This window comes from Equus quagga, chromosome 1, assembly GCF_021613505.1.
Source record: "Equus quagga isolate Etosha38 chromosome 1, UCLA_HA_Equagga_1.0, whole genome shotgun sequence".
NCBI lineage: Eukaryota > Metazoa > Chordata > Mammalia > Perissodactyla > Equidae > Equus > Equus quagga.
This window is the reverse complement of record NC_060267.1, coordinates 84906264-84928368: the sequence shown is the minus strand read 5'-3', so window position 1 is coordinate 84928368 and position 22105 is coordinate 84906264. Positions and strand designations below refer to the sequence as shown.

General features: G+C 35.7%; 1 protein-coding gene across 4 annotated transcripts in view; it reads right to left on the bottom strand.

Moving 5' to 3' along the window:
- RABGAP1 (RAB GTPase activating protein 1) overlaps nucleotides 1–22105 on the bottom strand; it is a 160099-nt gene that overhangs the window by 74541 nt on the left and 63453 nt on the right. For all 4 annotated transcript variants that reach the window (XM_046684412.1, XM_046684420.1, XM_046684434.1 and 1 more), the window contains 3 exons: nucleotides 19612–19786; nucleotides 15285–15378; nucleotides 10875–11025 (listed from right to left, as the gene is read on the bottom strand). In XM_046684412.1, coding sequence (XP_046540368.1) covers nucleotides 10875–11025; nucleotides 15285–15378; nucleotides 19612–19786 — 420 coding nt within the window. The remainder of the gene's footprint in view (nucleotides 1–10874; nucleotides 11026–15284; nucleotides 15379–19611; nucleotides 19787–22105) is intronic.

Here is a 22105-nt window from a genome sequence, read left to right as displayed (position 1 = left end):
AGGAGCCCAGGCTTTCCCAACTACTTGTGAACTTGGGCATGTAACTTATTCTCTATACATCTCAGGTATCTCATGTATAAAACTAGACAGTTATGCTGATAAAAGCAGATATTACCTTGGAAGATAACTTGAAAAAATTAAAAATGTAATAAAAACGCAATGAAACTACCAGCTGTTATATTACTGTCATAAATACAATAACAGTTCTTTCAACTTCCTTTCTATTTTAGTAAAACCACTCTTGGAGTTATAATCAAAATATTCATATAGGAAACTTAAAAAAAAAACAAGGCCTGATGGCTACATTCAACTCAGTCAAGAGAAATGTTTTGTCTTGGATTAAAGAAAAACATTTTCTTCAGAAGAGACAAATTATTAATGACATGAGCGGGTGGCAATAAATCTATGTCCTCACAAAAATCTATACAAACATTTCCTTTTTAAAATAATGCAACCTCATGATTTGTTTTTTTTCTAAAAGACATAGTAACTTTTTGCACATATATGACTGGAAGGAAATATATTAAAAATCAACTCTATTTTTCACTGGACGGTGGGATTACAAGCAATTGCTCGTTTTTTCTTTTTGGTTGTCCATATTTTCTGAATTTCCCAATTCTGTGTATTATTTCTATAATCAGATTTTTTAAAAAACAGACCGAGTTATATTATATAACACGCCCCTTTTGGTTAAAGCTAACACAAAAACCTGGCTGCAAGATGTCCTCCCAGAGCCAGAACGAACGGATGAGGCCAGGTTTAAGTGACCTACTTCACCGCACTCAGTTCCACTTGTCCTTATGCCATCAAAGCAATATTCCTTCACAGAGACACTGGGGTACTCAGTTTAACTCAAAATGGACCCTTAGAGCCCCAGTTAAAAATTCTTGCAAAATGAGAATAAACTAGATGAACCACATGAAATTGCCAATATTTAACCTTTTTATTTCTGGTTAAATATTTTCTGATCTATAAAAATGGCAACTTCTATATGGTCCAACCTCATACTAAAAAATTAAAATATCAATGACAGAACTAAAAAGGAAACAAGGCAGAAAGGGAAAGGAAACATGAAACAAAAGAGGGAAAAGACTATTCAAATTATTCTTCTCCCAACCTACTCAGCAGCTTAATTATTACAAATAAGAAAGGATCAATCTCACTTCTTCAAATTCATAAGATTCATTTCTGGGCACTATATCACTTATGAGCTTTAAATGTTGCTTTATTTAATTAACATATTTCAGTGCAGCCAATGTGGGTATATTTATATCAGTGCCATTCCAAAACCAATCTGAGGTACTTTGACTCATCTTTTATTCCTCCTTCTCTCTCACCTCCCACATTCATTCAATCACCAAGCGTCAAGGATTTTACCTCTGAAATTTCTCTCAAATAGCATCTCCTTCTCTATCCCTTCTGCCACTACTCCAATCCAAGTCACAATTATCTCTTACCTGAATTACTAACAGGTTTCCCTGCAAGTAATCTTACTCCATTCTAACTCAGGTAACCAGAATGGTCTTTTAAAAACTAATAGTGATAATACAAATAATAACAATACCTAAGCAGTAATTTATACTATGGGCTATGAACTGTACTAAGTGTTTTCATGCACTAATTAAGTTAATTCTAAAAACTCTGCAAATAAGGTACTACTATTATCCCATTTTATAGATAAGGAGACAAAAATCTAACGTTAAATTGCCCAATGTCAATGGCTTGAATACAGCAGAACTAGGATTTGAACCAAGACAAAATCTACCTTTAGATGGACACTCTAAACCACTTTGCATACTGCCTTCTAAACCTGAATATGTAATCTGCCTGCATAAAATGCTTCAATGACATTCTATAGCCTGAAATCTTAAATAGGCCTTATTTAAAGCTTTTTAAGATTTGGTTCCTACCTACCTTCTCTGGTCTGATCTCCTTTAATACACTATGAAATTGTCAAGCTCTTTCTCACCCTTGAGTACGTTTTCCCCTCTGACTTTTAACACCATACACACCATGCAGCACCCTATCCTACCCCAATAACCTTCCTGGATAATTTCTGAACAAGAGACCTTTTTGAAACCTTAGATGAGAACTTCTCGTCATTTACAACACAGCAATATGTATTTTCTCTTCTGTAACTGTCATGTAACTTTACTGTAATTGGTTAATTAACTGCCTATTTCCCTCATTAGACTGTAGCCTCCCACAAACCAGGGAACAGGTATATTTTATTCATGGGCATATCCACAAGACTCAGGGCTGGCACAAAGTAGGCTTTCAAAGCTAATTCTAATTGACTAAATAACAAATGTCTAATAAAACAATAGGCAATTCTGCTTTTAGATGGAAAGATCTTTCATGTAAAACCCCAGTATGATACCTGTTTAATTCATCTATAATTATTAGGTTGATATGTATGAAACTGACTATTTGTCGACCAAAAATTGTCAAGTATCAGCAATTTTAATATGATCAAACCTAATACATTTCCAGTCTTATAACTCAGGAAATCTTTAGCTCTCCCTGGACAGAAATGACTTACAGAAACTCGCTAGAGGTGACAGGCCTTTACAGAGATGGGATTTGGGGATTTAAAATTATTTTCACAAAGAACAATTTGAAGGAACCTTGTCTTAGTCCATTTGGGCTACTATAACAAAAAGACCATAGACTAAATGGCTTATAAACAACAGAAATTTATTTCTCAAAGTTCTGGAGGCTGGGAAGTCCAAGAGCAAGGTGTTGGCAGATTCGGTGTTTGGTGAGGATCCACAGCCGTCTTTCGCCGTATCCTCACATGGCGGAAGGGACAAAGGACCTCTCTGGGGTCTTTTTAATAAGGATACTAATCCCATTTATAAGGGCTCTGCCCTCTTGACCTAATCACCTCCCAGAGGCCCCACCTCCAAATACCATTGCACTGGAGGGATTAGGATTTCAACATACAAATTTTGGGGGGACAAAAACATTCAGTCTGTAGCAGACCTATTACAGCAACTGCTACAGAGGAGCAGACAATATAGTTCCAGAAGTCCACTCACAGTCTATTTTCTTATAGAATCAGATAGCAAGAATACTCAGTTGTGAAACAGTAGAATCACAGGTTATTTTGAGGGGCAGGACTCAAACACGTTATCTAATTTTCCAGAATGTTAAAGCTTAAAGGAAGATCATTTACTTCAGTAACCTCATTTCAGAGAAGAGGGAATGAACGGTCATAGGTGCAGAACTCCATTTGAGTTCACATAAGCTAGTGAGAGAGCTGAAAGTAGTACTCAGGCTCCCTAACTCCATGGTCAGAACTCTTTCAGCTAAACTGACCTCTTTTTGGTTTGGTATCCACCAGCAGGTTCTTATGATTAAATATTGAATCCTTGACTACTACCAAATCTACCGAGAGAAGTTTTTAATTAAAAACAAAACAATCTGAGTAACAACAAAATTATAATTAGATACTTAAATTATTTTCCAGATTGCTAAAATGTGGCTGAGCCTCCAGGGCTTCCTGGGACAAACAATTAGACACGCAAGTATTGGTTATACAGGCTTGCTACTACTTTAGGTTCTGGATAAAAGCTCGAAATTCATGGCAAAAAATTCTTACCACTGAAGTTTATCACTAAAAGCACTAGAGAAAACAATGCAAGCAGGTTTCAGAAAACACAAGGCTGACTGGACAGGAAGAAAGAGAAACAGAGTATGTTGCTATTTCATTATTCTCTCATTATTAAAAGGATCCGTTAAGGAAGTAGTACTGATGTAAATTTTTCCTACTGAGCAAAATAAATAAAAGGAACAGAAAAAGTCATTGACATAAAAGGTGAAAAATAATCAAAAGAAAGAAGAACCAGAGAATGATTCTGGAAGTTCAAGACCAGAAAGTGTCTTCTTTTTCCTCTATTCTCAACTCCCATTTATCTGATTCACCAGACCCAAACAGTTACAGGTCTTACAACTGGAAGTAAGAAAGGCCATGGAGACCCTATGGATTACCTATTAGGGTTTCTTCCCCATGTGTGTCTGACAAGTTCTATTTAGAAACCAGGGTTGAGGAGCCCTTGGTCAAAGACCAGATAGAACAGAAAACAAAGAATCTAGGAGTATTTGGTCTGTAGAAATTTATTCCATGAAGCCAAGGGTAGTTCAATATCAAGAAGACCATCACATGTTGATAGATCACCTATCTACTCCATCAACAAATCGTATTCATTAACAGCTGAAAAAGCTCTTGATAAAATTCCTTAGACATTTCTAATAAAAACTCAAAGCCAGAGGTAGAAGAAAATCACTTAAGTAAAATAAAAATTATTTACCAAAAAAAGAAATGAACAGCATGCTTTCCGAAAGACTGAAAAATTAAAACCATTTTAGTTAAAATCAGGAATTTGATAGGGATGCCAGTTATCACCATCATCATTTAACACTGTCTTCTAGCAAATGCAATGTCTTCTATCTGATGCTTCTACCAAATATAAAAACAAAAGCAAGAAAATTCAGTATCCTGCATAAACAGTGAAAAAAAGGGAAACGGTTTTTGCTGCTGATACTACTGTTACCTGAAAATCTCAAAAGATGCTAATATAAAATTAGGAGGACTAATCAAAATATCAAGAGGTAGATCGAGAATTAAAAAAATCGTCTATTCTCTATTGTAGCAATTAGCACCTAGAAATGGAAATCAGAAAAAATATTCTATTTGCTATAGCAAGAACACGCTAATTTTGTTTTTTTAAAGACTGGCACCTGAGCTAACATCTATTGCCAATCTTCTCCTTTTTTTCTTCTTCTCCTCCTCAAACCCCCAGTACACAGCTGTATATTTTAGTGGTGAGTGCCTCTGGCTGTGCTATGTGAGACGCCGGCTCACCGTGGTCTGATGAGCAGTGTCATGTCCACGCCCAGGATCCGAAAGAGCAAAACCCTGAGCCACCGAAGTGTAGCATGCAAACTTAACCACTTGACCACGAGGCCGCCCCTCTAAGATAATTCTTAGGAATAAATTTAACAAAAGAGGAACAACACAGAAATGAAGGCAACTCTGAGTCTTTAACAGACAGATAATAAAGTAAAATCTGAACAAGTGGAAAAATACACCATATTCTTAGATGTAACGTATTGTAACAATGTAACTTTTGCCCTAAATTAATATGTAAATTAAATGCAATTCAAATTAGAATCCATACATAACCTATAGGATAGTAGTGGTGGTAAGATTGGAGAAAACGTTTTTAAGGTTTATATGGAAGATTAAACATGTAAGAATAGATAGGAAAAATATGAAATAAGAAACAGTAAAAAAAAGTCTTGCTTTACCAGATATTGGAACATAACTCAGACTCTCCTTAACCAAAACAGTGTTGGTATAGGAATATACAAACAGATCAATAAACAGAACAATCCAGAAACCAATCCCAGTATTTATGAGAATTTAAGATATAACAAAGATGGTAGTTCTAGGCAGTAGGAAAATAGGAGTAGCAGAACTGGTTATCCATCTGGGAGAAAGTAAAATTGGACTGCTATCATATGCCATGTACAAAAATAAATTCCAGATGGATTAAAGATGTAAAAATATAAGACATACAATAAAAATCTTGAAACTACATTTGCAAAATCTAGAGGGAGGAGAGACCTTAACCAAGACACAATTTTCTGCTTAAAAAATGAAAACATTTTGTATGGCATGAAACTATAAACAAAGTCAATAAAAAAAATTAAAGTTTTAGAAATATATTTATAATGAAGACAAAAAATTAATATATAATACATAGAGAATGCTTAGAAATTGACATCTGAAAAAAACTTAAAAGAAAAATGTACAAACAACATGAAGAGGTAATTCACAGAAGAGCAAAATGCTCAATCTTACTGGTAGGCAGGGAATTGCCAACTAAAGATATGGTGGCATCACTTACAGCCATTGATAGTAAAAATTAAATATGGTTATAACTAATTCTGTTTGGAATATGGATCAGAAGGTACTTTCCTACATTGCTGGTAGAACTGTGAACTGTCAGGCTTTTTCAGAGAAGCAAACTGGATATAAGCAAATTAAATATGAAAATTAAATAACCAGGGGCCAGCCCCGTGGCCTAGTGGTTAAGTTTAGCAGGCTCCAGTTTGGCGGTCCAGGTTTGATTCCTGGGCGCAAGACCTACACCAGTCATTGGCAGCCATGCTGTAGCGGCAACCCACGTACAAAACAGGAAGACAGGCACAGATGTTAGCTAAAGGCGAACCTCGCTCAAGCAAAAAGAGGAAGATCAGTAACAGATATTAGCTTAGGATGACTCTTTCTCAGCAAAAAAAGGGAAAAGAAAATTAACCAATTTAAAAAACATGTTACTCTTTGATTCAGCAATCACATTCCTGAGACTCTATTCCATAAAAGTAAAAGATTTAGAATATATGCAGGGATGTTTAGTAAAACACTATTTAGAGGCTAAAAACTGGAAACAAATATCTATGAACAGAAGAACAGCTGAATAAAAGACCACACTTAAAAACAAACAAGGGAGGCAGGCCAGGTATCACAGCAGTTGAATGCACACGTTCAGCTTTGGCGATCTGGGGTTCGCCGGTTCAGATCCCAGGTACGGACACAGCACCGCTTCACAAGCTATACTGTGGTAGGTGTCCCCCATATAAAGTAGAGGAAGATGGGCACGGATGTTAGCTCAGGACCAGTCTTCCTCAGCAAAAAGAAGGAGATTGGCAGCAGTTAGCTCCAGGCTAATCTTCCTCAAAAACAAACAAACAGGGGCTGGCCCAGTGTCGGAGCTGTTAAGTTGGCACGTTCCACTTCTCGGCGGCCTGGGGTTTGCCAATTAGGATCTGGGGTGCGGACATGGCACAGCTTGGCAAAAGCCATGCTGTGGTAGGCGTCCCACGTGTAAAGTAGAGTAAGATGGGCATGGATGTTAGATCAGGGCCTGTTTTCCTCAGCAAAAAGAGGAGGATTGGCAGCAGTTAACTCAGGGTTAATCTTCCTCAAAAAAAAAACATATATATATATATATATATATATATATATAATCACATTTATGTGTTTACATGAAATTCTGTATGAGACATATCTGTATAAAGAAATTTTTATTTAAGTTCAAGGATAAACAAATAGTGAGGATAAGAGAAAAGAACAGTTTTGGAATCAGTCCTGAGTTCAAATCTTGCCTCTATCATTTATTTACTAGCTGAGCTATAATAAGCAAATTACTAAGCTTTGCTGAACCTGTTTCCTTATTTCTAAAATGGAAATAGTAATTACCACTTCACAAGGATTTTCTTATGATTGAGATAATGGATATAAAGTGCTCAGCACAGCATCTGACATATATTACGTACTCAAAAAAGGGCAGTTATTATTTATTATATTTTTTCTCGAGACGAAAAATCTAAAAAGTTTTCACTTAAAGAAAACAGGGAGGAGAAAGAGCACATTCTGAACTGCACTGCTTATTGAAATAAGAAACACCTTAAAACATTTATACAGTCACACATTGCTTAACAATGTTGCGGTCAATGATGGACTGCATATATAACAGCGGTCCCATAAGATTAGTACCACATAGCCTAGGTGTGTAGAAGGCTATACCATCTAGGTTTGTGTAAGTACACTCTACGATGTTTGCACAATGATGAAATCACCTAACACATTTCTCAGAATGTGTCCTCATCGTTAAGCAATGCATGACTGTATCCCTATGCTATTCTATATTGCTGAAAGGTCATTTGTCCCTGAATTACAAAAGCCACATGGAAAAATTCCTTACAAGACAGGTCTGACAAAGCAAGATGATAACAAAGACATTCATCAGTTTTATTTGTAACTTAAATTTTTTTTGGCCTTTTTTCTATAAATCAAGTTACTCTTCCTTGCTTTAAATTTAGTCTTTGAAGACGCTAAGCAAAAGACATCTCTAAGGTAATGTACTACATGTGAAATTCCAGAACACAAAGCATGGATCTGGCAAAGAACCCACGTTCAGAATAAATAAATAGCTTCTAGAAATTAGTAATATATATGCATATGTAAATATTATCGTCTACAAATGTATATGTACATAATAATAACCATCTACATAATAATATGTACAAATCCTGCCGTCTTAGTCCATTTGGGCTGCTATAACAAAATACCACAGAGCAAATGGCTTATAAACAGCAGAAGTTTACTGCTTTCAGTTTGGGAGGCTAGAAGTCCAAGAGCAGGGTACCAGCATGGTTGGGCTCTAGTGAAGACCCTCTTCTGGGTAACAGATTGCTAACTTCTTGCTGTGTCCTCACACAGTGGAAGGTGGCAAGGGATCTTTCTGGATCCTCTTTTGTAACAGTGCCGGTCCCTAATCACCTCCCAAAGGCCCCGTCTCCTAATACCATCACCTTGGAGGTTAAGTCTCAACATATGAATTTCAAGGCACACAAACATTCAGACCATAACACCTGCTATATGCAAGAATGTTCACAGCAACTTTATTCATAATAGCTAAAACTGGGGGCGGGGGAAGGTCCAAACATCTATAACAGCAGAATGTTCTAAAAGTGTGACTTATTCAAACAATGGAATACTCTCAGCAATTAAAAACATAAAAGCAAAAAAAAGAGTTGCTGATACACTTGCAAAACAGATGAGCAAAAGAAGTCGGATACAAACAAATACATGCTGCATGACTGTATGACTGCATTTAAATAAAGTTCAAGAACAATCAAAACTAATCTAGGGAGAGAGAAGTCAGAGGAATGGTTCTTCACGGGTGAAGCAGGAGTGGTTACGACTAGAAGGGGACAAGAATAACTTTTCAGGGTGATGGATATGTTCTTCCTCTTGGAAGTGCTCACAGCAGTGTATTTGTACGTAAAATGTCATTGAGCTGTATACTTTAAAGTTATGTATTTTAGCCTATGTAAATAACAGCTCACTATAAAAATAAAAAAAATTTTAAGTAGTTTCTCCCCGCAAAAAAATTCTGAGCAAATTAAAAAATGTCAATTACCATTATCATACAACAATAACAATTATTTCCAAGAAGAGAGAAAGGAAAAGCAATACCAACTTATATAAGATAACACTGTAGTGTAAAACAAAAAAAGCATTCATCAACATTATGATGGTTAAATAATTTGTATTTTCTGATCACCTACCAGCAATTTAAACTAATATACATTCATTAGAAATCTTTTTAGGTTTTAGCCATCTGCATAATGTTTAATGTGAACACATAAACATCACATAAAAGTTTAATGTGAAATACACAGAACACGACGCCAACATATATAAAATATTCATCGAATATATTAGATTTCGTTAACAGCTGATTTTTTACACATCATGTAACTACCAGGTTCCTATTCGAGAAACAGATGTCACCCCTTTGGTAGAATCAAAAGAATAGAATACTTCATGTTTTTAAATTATCTGTATGAATAGCCACACAAAAAACATTTAAGAAATAGTTTTTGGCCAAACATTTCAAAAGACTTCAGAAGAGGAACGAGAAAGATCGAGTTACAAATAAGAATTATATATCCAAAATATGATCTGCCAACAAAAGAAAAAAATCAACTAGGTTCACCTTTGCTGGCTATACATGTTACATACCTTCATTCTTCAAAACCTCCATTTAGACTACAAGTACAATGCTCTTCCATCCTTCCAGGCCTGGGGAGCTGTTTTCTGGAACCGTCTTAAATGTTATATTCCTGAAAAAGACTCTCCTGTTCTCCCAGGCTGAATTAACCACTCCTTTCAATGGCTCCCACTGTGCTTTTTCAGACTATGATATGACATATGTCTATCGTATGACAGTTAAGTGCTTTTGTGTTTGATCACCTAGCTCCAGCATTGTGGTTATAATAGGCACTCAATAAATGCTGGTTAAACAATTATATCAATATAATGGAGGGAATCAGAATATTGGTTCTTGACAGAAAAAACATCTGTTTGAAAATAAGACGATGAGAAGGAATAATATTTTCAGCAAATAAAAGTGATTTTCTGGTGAGGTAAGGTCCAATTTCATGTCCAAATGCTGTTCTTTCCTGATAAGGTTTTGTTTTTTGTTTTTATTTTTAAAATAGTAGTTTTATAGAGATGATATTCATTTTTAAAAGAAGTCTCACCCTTCTGTCATACTAAAAAATTCACATGCATAATTGAGGGTTCTGAGTAATTCATTCATAACCCAGGTTTGGGATTTGCATATCATTGGAGAAACTGTTTCCTAAAGATAAACACTTCAAGAATTTGAGAAAATAAAAACAAAAACTAAAACCAGTAACAGGGGCGCAAAGGCACAAAGCATTGCCTAACCTCCCAGAAAATTACTTTAAATTCTTGTATGCTTGTACAAAGAACAGTTTTTGCTGCTTCACTTGCAAAATCTTAAGGAATGCATGAAATTGAGAAGGGGATGCTATAAAAAGTGAGAATTCTTCACTTTAGAGGAATAACTAAAAAAGAATATGGTTTAAGATACCAGACCCATGTTCTTCCAAACATAGAAACTAGAAGTAGGCCTTACCTACAAAAAGCACATTTTGGTAAAGTGTAAAAAGAATTAAAATAAACCAAAGAAAGAATTTTCACATTGTATAGCCCAAATGATCTGACTAAAAATGTAATTATGGTCAAAAAGGATTTAGATACACAACGGGGAGAGGACATCCTGTGCCCCTAAGGTGAAGTCAACCAAGGAAGAAAATCTATGCCTTCTTCGGCCAACACTAGGACCAACTTTGCCCTAAAAGTATAAAAGTTCTATTCTTATATTAGATAAAGGAATTATTAAATTTCTTGGAAATCAAACATCCACAATGATTTTTCATAATAAATTTCACAAAGGATTAATGCTGAAGCTGAATTATCATCCCCTTACCTTTGTGATGAGAATTCGGTATTTTTCTACCAGGTGGTCGTTGTTGTGACAACCTGCTAGCAGCTGCCAGACTTCTCCTCGAAGAGCTTCAGGAACACCACTTCTTACTAAGGACGACAACTGCTTTGGTCTCACACTCAAATTGAGATGCCTAAAAATAAAGCCATATCCATAAATGCATAAAAGAAAGATCCTCTAAAGAGTGCTATTTTTATGAAAACTACATTAAATAATTTACAATGACTTAATAAAGGTAACATACTAATAAAGAAAAAAAAGTTGCTGAATTAGATGTGGCCAAGATAACATAAAACATTGGGTAGAGGAAAGAATTCTGCAGTCAGACTGCTTCCTAAGTATCTTTAAATTATTGCTCTGCTTCTTTATTTTTTCTCGAGGAAGATTAGCCCTCACTTAACATCCATTGCCAATCCTCCTTTTTTTTGTTGAGGAAGACTGGCCCTGAGTTAACATCTGTGCCCATCTTCCTCTATTTTACATGTGGGATGCCTGCCACAGCACGACTTGGTAAGCAGTGTGTAGGTCTGTGCTGGGAATCTAAATCAGTGAACCCCAGGCCACTAACATGGCACACAAGAACTTAACCACTAAGCCACTGGGCTGGCCCCTACTGTTTTTTTTTTTAATAAAAAGCAAAACTGGAAACGATAGGTTTACAGTTGTGGCTTACATCAAAAAAAAAAAAAACAAAGCAAAGATCCAACCAGTGGAGGGGCTGACCCCGTGGCTGAGTGGTTAAGTTCGTGCGCTCCGCTGCAGGTGGCCCAGTGTTTCGTTGGTTTGAATCCTGGGAGTGGACATGGCACTGCTCATCAAACCACGCTGAGGCGGCATCCCACATGCCACAACTAGAAGGACCCACAACGAAGAATATACAACTATGTACTGGGGGGCTTTGGGGAGAAGACAGAAAAAAATAAAATCTTTAAAAAAAAAAAAAAAAGATCCAACCAGTGGACACATAGCCAAAGATAAGGGCCTGGCCCTGCATCAAAACTGACAAGTGAACTATATATTTATATGCTCTAAGTTAAAATAAAAATAAAGGCTTTTCAGCAGTTTTTATGATACCTTGCTTCAAGTAATTTTTTTGGAATGACAATGGTAGATAAAAAAGTTTCTACTGGGGGCTGGCCCAGTGGCAATGGTTAAGTTCACGTGCTCTGCTTCGGTGGCCCAGAGTTTGCCGCTTTGGATCTGGGGCACAGACCTATGCGCCACTTATCAAGCCATGCTGTGGCAGGCATCCCACATATAAAATAGAGGAAGATGGGCACAGATGTTAACCTAGGGCCAATCTTCCTCAGCAAAAAGAGGAGGACTGGCAGTGGATGTTAGTTCAGGGCTAATCTTCCTCAAAAATAAAAGTTTCTACTGTACTATTATAACATCAAAACAAGTTACTAAAGTCTTTGAGCTTCATTTATCTCATCTATAAAACGGGGGAAATAAAACTTGTCTTGAAATGTTAGTATCAATTTACAAAGTGCTTCTGCATACAATTTGATTGGATCCTCCCAACAACCATCTGAGGTAGTGGTAGTATCTCCAGTTTTACAGGTGGAGAAGTTGTTCAAGAAAGTCTGTCAAATGACTGAGGTAGTCCTCAAACTCTAAGACCAATGAATGCTCTACCTGTTATATGACAGCTGCTTTGTGATTTAAAGGCCACCATTACGAGTCAATAAAAACAGAATCCTGACATGAAGAAGCTCCTGTGGCTATCAGATTTAAGCAGAAGTTACTGATACAAAATGATCACTACCAAAATCTAAAAAGGTCTGAGATGTTTCTCAGAATGTTCCCAGAATTCTAGCAGAATAATGCACAGTACATTTTAAAATGGTTAACTCCATGATGCTAGTACCCTAATGCAAGAGCTACAGACAATTTAATACAGTTTTGTCCTTGCTTAGAAAAACAAATTATATGAAAGTTGAAGAGCTGGGAGCAGAAAGAACGAAAAAGGTTACTTAATTCAAGGATTGCTGCACTATGGCCTATGGGCCAATCTGGCACACCACCTATTTCTGTAAATCAACTTTTATTGAAACAGCCATTCTTATTTGTTTGTGTATTGTCTATGGTTGCTTTTGCACCACAACAACAGAGCTGAGTAGTTTCGACAGAGACTACTGGGCCGCAAAACCTAAAATATTTACATTTGGCCCTTTACAGAAAAAATAAACCTAACTCTAGGTTTATTTGTAACCCTAGCTTAATTTATATTGGTAAAATTATTTTCAGAACAATTTTATGTCACGGATAATATTAACTTTATCCAACCCAGCATAGTATTTTATACTGACATTAGTTCTCTTACCCACTAAGAGTCACAGTAAAATGAACTTGGAGAATAAGAGGTCAAAGGTACTATTACTAACATTGCCACTAAAATCTAATGTAGAGTTAAATAAACCAGTTTTGGGATAAGACTTCATGGTGTTAAAAATTCTGGGTCTGCCATTTACTAACCAGAATTGCTGACAATCTCTGAGCCAGTTTCCTCATCTGTAAAAATGGAGACTAGTACATAAGGTTGTTATAGCTGAAATAGAGCATACAACTTAGCACAGTGCCTGGTATATGACAAATTTATAAGTTCTTACTACAATTACTAATACTACAACATCCATTATTTTTAAGCTACAATAATCCTGAAGGGTAATTTTATAGACTTGTATTTTGTAAATGAAGAAACAGACTCAGAAAAGTTAAGTGACTTGCCCAAGACCATACAGTCTGGAAGTAGGAGAGGTAGGATTTGAAGCCAGGTCTACTAGGCTCTAAAATTCTATGATATTGCGATGCTTCCTATCTATACAAAACATGCAATAATGATGAAAAAAATAACAATGAAATGAAGAATAGAAGCTATATTATTATTTCTGAAGACAGGACTGAAATCAGCAAAAACAGTTTTAACACCCTGAAGACAGTTCAGACAGATGGAAACCGAAGTTAATTTATTTGAGAAAGTGGGAGAAGGAAATAACTTAATTAAATAACAAAATGAATAAACAAAGCTTGACAACAAAACAAATTCCAAACAATTGTATAAATACTGCTGAGTTCATCTAATAAAATCTAGAGTCTAAATGCTATATCTAAATGATTTTTAAATATATTATTATGTAACCATGTCAAGATTCAATTACATTTCTATTTTAGAGAAGAAACTTTTTATACAGAAGAAATTCCCGCCAGCAGCAGTCCAAACACTCCAAATTCACTGAACTGAAAATATAATTGTGACGAGAGCATCAGCAGGTTTGTCTCCTGATTGCCGAAGAAATATTAAAAATAAATGTGAACTATTCCCTTGCGGGGTTTTTGCAGAGTTCATTTACTAAAACCACTTGTGTAAAGACAAACCATGCTTTGGTCTGCATTTTCCTCCTGTACACATTTGACATTTCCTATTGTAGAGAGTGTTTTACCAAAAGTGTAAAGCATTGTGAGAGTGCTAGAAGCAGATGATGCCCATTTGTAGTCCTATCTCTTAAGGGCATGATGTTTTTTTTAAATGTTGAGACACAGTTTTACTAAGAATAGAGTGAAAGGCTTCAACCATTAAAACTTCTGTGAAAAATCAAACCCAAAGTAACAGGCCCATGGGGAGCTTATATGACAACTCTAATAACCAGAAAGTCAGAAATAGACAAGTGCTCAGATCACTTTCAAGATCAGCATTTTTCAGCATATATTGGCATCCTACAGAGAGAAAGAAAACTACATAAATGTCTCACCAATCTGATATACCAGAGAATCTCTGGTTTCACTAGTAGCTGAAGGTGGTATATTCTTCTTAGTCTATAGGATAATGCTTCTTTACATTGTTATCAATCTATCTCTTGAGCTGAGGAGAAATTCCTGAATTTTACAAGTGTTACTAGGAGAAGTAATTGGTAGAGCAGTTAATATATACTGTGTTTATTACATTCTGCTCTGTCACCTTAAGTACATAACACAGATAAGGAAAAATACCACCTGGGGTCTCTACTGTGGCTCTATGTATTGTGTGAGCATCCTCTCAACTTCCCTTATTATTGTGTATTGTCTTAACTATCCTATATTATCATAACCAGTCAGTGGTTCCTAACCTCTTCAATATAAAGGACCTCTTTCCTTATTCTTTCCATGAATTCCATATTTGAATAAATATTTTCTGCAGCAATAAGTATTTATTAGGTTTCTGATACTCTGAAAGTTGATTTCAGATCTTCACTATTACCCTTATAAACTTCTAAAAACAGAGAATCTAGAATGCAAACCCCATACCAATGAGGTTTCTATTATTGGTTCCAAAACTAAGTATTGTAGTTAGGTAAGATTACCTACTCAAAAAATGAGAATTACAGATTGAAAAGGAGAACTATCATAACTTACCATTTTGACAGCAGTTCTCCCCAGGTTTCAAGAATTTTTCCTGCACATTCTTTGGATACATCACCAAATCCACTCAAGAGAGGTTCATCGTTATCTTTAACAAACAAAACACACAAAAAAGGATAAGAGAGGTGGCTACGCTAGCCAGAAGAATGACATGGAAACGTAAGAGTCAAACTTGAAAGATTTTACTGGGAGCATAAAGTCAGAATTTCTCTCCTTTAGTATATAGGTGTAAATACAAAGAAAACTAAAATGGTCCTAGGTGGAATGCTGTAATCTCTTTAATTCTCTTTTGCTTTCCCTACAGGCATATTATGTCAACTACAGAAAACAGCCATTTAATTATAAAATAGTAGCACTCAAAATATGGTATGTTCTCTTTCCTTTTCCAAAGCAAACAGCTTTATGCATGAAAATATATAGCAGTCTTATTTACAACAGTTAAAAAAAATTATAAACCACCTAAGTGTCCAACAATAGGAGAGTAGAGAATGGTAGAATAAGTAATGATACATGTTTACAATGTAATTACATGTTGACGTTTGTTTACATACGGCAAAATACCACATAAAATAAAACTATCAAGAGCTAAAGCTTCATTATGATTTAATCTATGTTTAGAAGATAGTCTGGAACGAACTATGCCAACACATTAATAATTAGTGCCTCTGAGTGATGGAGTTATGATTGATTTTTTTCTCTCCTTTTATGTTTTTATGACTTTCTAAATGTTCTACAATGGCATACATTAATTTATAATAGAAATCACAAAAATATTAAAAATGACCAAAATAAATCAAACAATTCAAGTAATTAGGAAAAGCAAATTCAAAGAAGAATTTAAAGATTACAAGATATGAAGACAGTGAAAAAAGTGACACTGACAAAGCCATGTGAGAGGAATTGAAAAGTACAATGAAAGCAGGGGAAAAAATATGGACTAAGATATCTACTTAATCAGTCCTCTTTTGTTGGACACTTGGGGGAGTTTTCAACTTTTTGCTACGAATAGTATCAGGATGAACATATTTCATTGCTTTCATTGGGTATATGGCCAGAAGTAGACCTCCTTGGTTAAAAAATGCATACCTTTGAGGATTTTGAAATTTACTGACATACTGCCTTCCAAAATGGTTTTACCAATTTACGTTTCCACTAGTTGGGTACAATAGTACTTGTTTCCATGTGTCCTTACCAGTTTTATTTCTTGATTTTTTAGCTTAACCTACCTAAACAAAGTTTGGATCTTTACACCTCTGATGACGTCATGAATTTGCAAACCTACTAGAGACAGCAATTATCTAGTAGCACTGATTTTTAAGGCTCAGAAATCCATGATAGTTATTATTAAACTTCTTTACATTATAATGTCTTGGACATTATCATCGGTTTTGATGGTCAGAGGGAAGAGGTCTGTCTGAATATAAGTGAGACATCATCTGCAAATGGATGAATAAGGAAAAGAGAAAGGCTTGAGGGCACTAAGATAAACTTCCTCTACTTCACTATTTTGCCAGAAGTGGGCCTACTTCCTAATACCTCAACTCTCTACTCACTAATGTATCAATATAACAACTCTTTGGGGGAAGGCATCTATAAAAAACATACTAAAGGAGTCAGCCATATGGTCGAGTGGTTAAGTTCGCGGGTTCTGCTTCAGCAGCCCAGGGTTTCACTGGTGGCCCAGGGTATTGCCTATTCAGATCCCAGGTGTGGACCTAGCACTGCTCATCAGGCCATGCTGAGGCGGTGCCCCACAAAGCAGAGGCAGAAAGACCTACAACTAGAATATACAACTATGTACTGGGGGGCTTTGGAGAGAAGAAAAAATACTAAAATTTACAAAAGATGACAATTCCTTCAAAGAGATTAGGAAGATCTTTTACTCTTTTGGATGCTTTCAACAAATCTGGATAGTAGTTTGAAATCTGTCTTTAGAACTCCATATACCTAAGGTAGGAGTATGAATGGGGAGTGAGCAGGCAATCTCAGTTTCAGAATGCTGTTTCTAAACACCTCTCCTTTATAACTGCTGGCTTCCTGCCCTGTGAGCATAAATGTCCTATGAGTAAGGAGCCTCTCCAGAGGACTGTAGCCATTTCTTTCCAGGGAGCAAACAGATCATGATAGGACCAGCTTCCCTGGTTTGTATACTGGGTTAGAGAGAATTAAAAGATGGCATGGCTGCACAGTCTTCTTCAGTCACAGTTCTGTCGTTAGCTCTTCACCTGGGGGTGATCTCGGGGGGTTCCCTATCCCACTAGTATTTACTGAGCACCTGTTACATACCAGGAATTGTGTTATACAGCAGGGAAACAAAGTGGGACAAAAGGCACACACTCTCTTCTGCTACAGACCTTCTGTTCTTGTGTTCCCTGATTCTCCCATGGACTGTCTGTTACCATTAGTCCTTCTCTCTCCCTAGTTAAGAATTGTCAGTAAAGGCCTTCTAAATCCCCTCAATTATATTAAAAAATCTATGCCTGTTAAAGATTACAACTAGATGTCAGTCCTGATGTTACCCTTTAGTTGGGCCCAAATTTCTTTGTAGGTGGTAGACATTCCTTAAAATCTATAGTATGGAGATTTGAGCATTCTCTGGTTTCATAATAAATAGAATGCCTTTCTCAATTCTTGGTGATTTTTGATTGCTGAGTTCATAGGCAGGAGTTTTCTATAAACTTTTATTTGCTCTGCCATCTTAAATAGTGTTGACCTAGAGGAGAAACTGCAAGTCTCAAGACTACCCGTTAGAGTAGACAATCTTAAACAGTGGGGACAACTCCACATTTCCCAGCTTTAACACATGACTTAAACTGGCTCTGCAGGGAGACTCTAAATTGTCTCTGTCTCCTCCAAAAACAACACATGTGCTTTCTCTGCACTTCAGAAAGCTTTATGTGAACTAAACGCACAGAGATGAAGACAGAAGAGAGCTTAGGTTGTTAACTCACAGACCTAGATTAAAATCCTCCCTGCCAATTTCTAGCTGTGTATCCTTGGGCAAATTCATTTTTCTGAGATTCTATTTGCTAATGTGTGAAATAAAGATAAAATAAATTCTAATTTTCAGGATTTTTGTGAGGCTTATATAAACAAAGTATTATTTTACTTTATAAACAAAGTATCTGCCTACCACATATTAAGCATCCAGTAATTGGTGTCCATAATATTGCTCTAAACTTGGAAAAATGTAGATATAATTATGAATATGTATTTCTTTTAACCTAATCAATCATTCCTGCCACCTCCATGGATTTACCCAAACTAGCCCATTTATCCCTCAATTCTCCTTTACTTCAAAAGTTGCAGCTCAAGGACTACTCATGATGCCCCACCACACTCTCCATGATGAAAAATGGATTCTCCTCTATGAATTTCCAGAAGACTTCCTGTGAACCTCACATAGACACATGCCTCATATGACCTTCTACCATAATCAGCTTTTTTCCCCCTTAAAAGTTAAAGCCTGGTACAAAATTATGAATTAGAAAATCCCTCCCAAACTGTCACTTTTCCTGTGCTCCTTCCCTCCACTTCTCACTTCTATATAGTATCTTTTAACAGACACTGACACTCTGAAATATTAGTTCACAGATATAACCATGAAAAAGAGGAGGAAAAAATAAAAAGAACTGATTGAGGGGCCAGCCCCATGGCTGAGTGGTTAAGTTCTTGTGCTCCGCTTTGGTGGCCCAGGGTTTCGCCGGTTTGGATCCTGGGCGTGGACACGGCACCACTCATCAAACCATGCTGATGCGGCGTCCAACATGCCACAACTAGAAGGACCCACAACTACAATATACAACTATGTACTGGGGGGATTTGGGGAGAAAAAGTAGGAAAAAAAAAAAGTACTGATTGATTCCTAATGTTTATCCGTATGAAAATCCAATAACGTATAAATATATATGTGTATATTTAGGTATATATATTTTGTGACTAGGTCATGTGTGAAAGGCACATTTTGGCAAGTGAAATTGTTCCTGTAAAATCAATCAGTTGAGACGGGAACATTTATTTAGGTGGAATCTGTGTCATATTTGCCCTAAAAGTGTGCTAATACACTAAGTTAAGACTTTATTCTTTAAAAAAGCACTAATTATAAAGCTCATTTTTTCCAACTTGATTACAATTATCTTAAAGAAGGTCTTGCACTAATCAATTTTCAATCTCCCAGAGTCCTTTGCATATAGTAGACTCTCGTAAGTATTTACTGAGAGAATTCCAAATGCTATTTACATTATCAATTCCCTGATAAAATTATAATAGTCTGCATGGTCCTCCACCCCAAAATAGAAGCTAAGCTCTCCCTACAATTTACCTTCCTCTTCATCGTCTTCTGGAGGAGAAGGTATCATGGAACTCTGAGATCCAGACTGCGGAAGGCGAATTGAGGGACTGGCTGTAGTTTTCCTCCTCTCTCTTTCTGATTCACTTTCCAAGCACACAACTTCGTATAAAGTGTCAGTATTGTTCTTTCTCTCTTTTTGCTTTATCTTGAAAATGAAAAACATTAAGAGGTAAAATCATTTCTGAATTGAGCACTACTTCTGATTTCATAGAGGATTTGAGAATAAAAAAGTATTACTGTGAATATCTACACTAAATGTAATCCTTTCTAAATAAGAAACTGTATGTTTAAATTTAAAAACCCTTAGGAAAATAGAGTGTTTAATGAACAGGATTCTAGTTCTGCAATTTTATTTACTGCCTTCAGACTATATCATCAGACACCCAACAACCAATATTTAGTAAGTGTGAATTAAAAAGTTAACCATTCTGTAGTTTCCAAGTTACTTTAAGGTGTTCTTCAAGGTTTCCATATATACAACTATACATGAAAAAATTCTTTTAAAATATTCTAAAACAAAGTTTATGACTAAGAAAGTACTCTTATTTCCATGTTTTCCCCCATTCCTTTAGCTTAACTGAAATACTGTGGGAAACTTTTCTTCAAATTAAAGCTACAACTAGGGATAGGGGTAGAGGTGACTAACAGAAAAGAGATTAGCAGAATCTACAAAAATTTTAATAACTCAAATTGGTTTGTAGTTTGATTTTATTTTGAGGAAACATGTAACAGTTTAAATTGACCTAAGTTAAAAATTAAGAACAAGGAATATAAAACTTTACCAGTAAAATATTTAAACATATTAACATTCCATAGTTCAGGCAGTTTGAGGAGGAGGAAAAAAGTGAAATACAGAGCAGGAGGAAAGGCAGAACTGTAGGAAAAGAGAGAAGCATTAAGTAAAAATACAAAAAAGAGAAAGGGGGGAATAAGAGGTTCACTAGGTACAGAAATGCCAGGCAGAGCAGATTTTATCATCTCAATGTTCATTTGGGTTCTTAAGAAAAATTACCCCAATCCTGGAAGGCCAAGATAGTGGCAACATGTCCTTTCAATATCATCCTGAAGAACTGTTTAATACAGGAGTCGGTAAACTTTTCTGTAAAGGGCCAAATAGTAAATATTTTAGGCTATGTGGGCCAGTAGTCTCTGTCCAACTACTCAACTCTGCCATTATGGTGCAAAAGTAGCCACAGACGGTAAGTAAATGAGTGTGGCTGTGTTAAAAAAAACACTTTATGAAAACAAGCACCAGGCCAGATTTGACCCATAGACTGTTGTTTGCCCACTTTGTTTTAACATGTCTACACAAGGACTACTTAATTTTCTAGATGAATAAATGATTTTTACTTAGCTGCCTACTATTAACTAAGGACCCAGAATCTGTGAAGTTATATATTAACTTGTAGATTTGTGTCCAGAAGATATGTAAATGATTTCTGTCCAATAGAAAAGATAACCCAAAGGTTACCTATAGGACATAAACCAATTTTGTTTCTAACCTAGCAATCTTGTTCTAACATTCTTTTTTCTTTTCTTTTTTATATAAAGGAAGGACTATATAAACGTAAGTTCCTCAAATACTTAGCACTGGTTTTACCATCTTACTGGTTCCCTCACTACCTAATGAATTAAATTAAAATCTTTGACATATGTTCATTCTAAATTTGTAATTATGATTTTTAACTTTTAAATACTATAGTTTGATAGGGAATAGGATTTACATTTTTTGTTTTGTTATAAATTACTCTTTGAAACATTAGTTAATTGCTATCTGCAACAGTTCCAGGATGAACAATAGCTCTTTATCTTTAAAAAAATTTCTGAGACTATACACATGTGCTAAACATTGCAGTTCACCTAGAAATTCTTCTGTAAGAGCGACCAGAGCAATACTGCCTTTTCAAGTCAGATAAACATGAGTCGAGAACTAGACCCCATTTCTAAGTCAAGAACGCCAGCTATTAACAATGTTGCTCATTATTGAAGACGGGTATTAGTACATGGGGGTTCATTACACTATTCTTTTTATTTTTGTGTATGTTTGAATTTTCTATAATAAAAAGCTTTTTAAAAAGGATTCTTAAAAGACAAAATAAACAGTAGACTTAAATGAATGGAAAGACTCACATGTCCTTAGATAAGATGCCTCAACATCAGAAAGCTGTCAGTTCTCCCCCCAAAAATGCCAATAATTCCTTTCCAGAGCTACAAAAGTTGAATCTAAAGTTTCTATGAAAATAAACCATTATGAATATTCAGCAAAACTCACAAAAAGAACAACAACTAGGGAGGAAGGCAGCCCTACCAGACATTAAAACATATTATAAAGTCTACTTAATTAAACCAGTGGGATATTGGTGCATGAGTAACATAACCAATGGAAAAGAATATAAAAACCAGAAAGAGGTCCAAACACACATGAAAATTTGATATATGACAAAGGTGGCATCTCAAATTACTG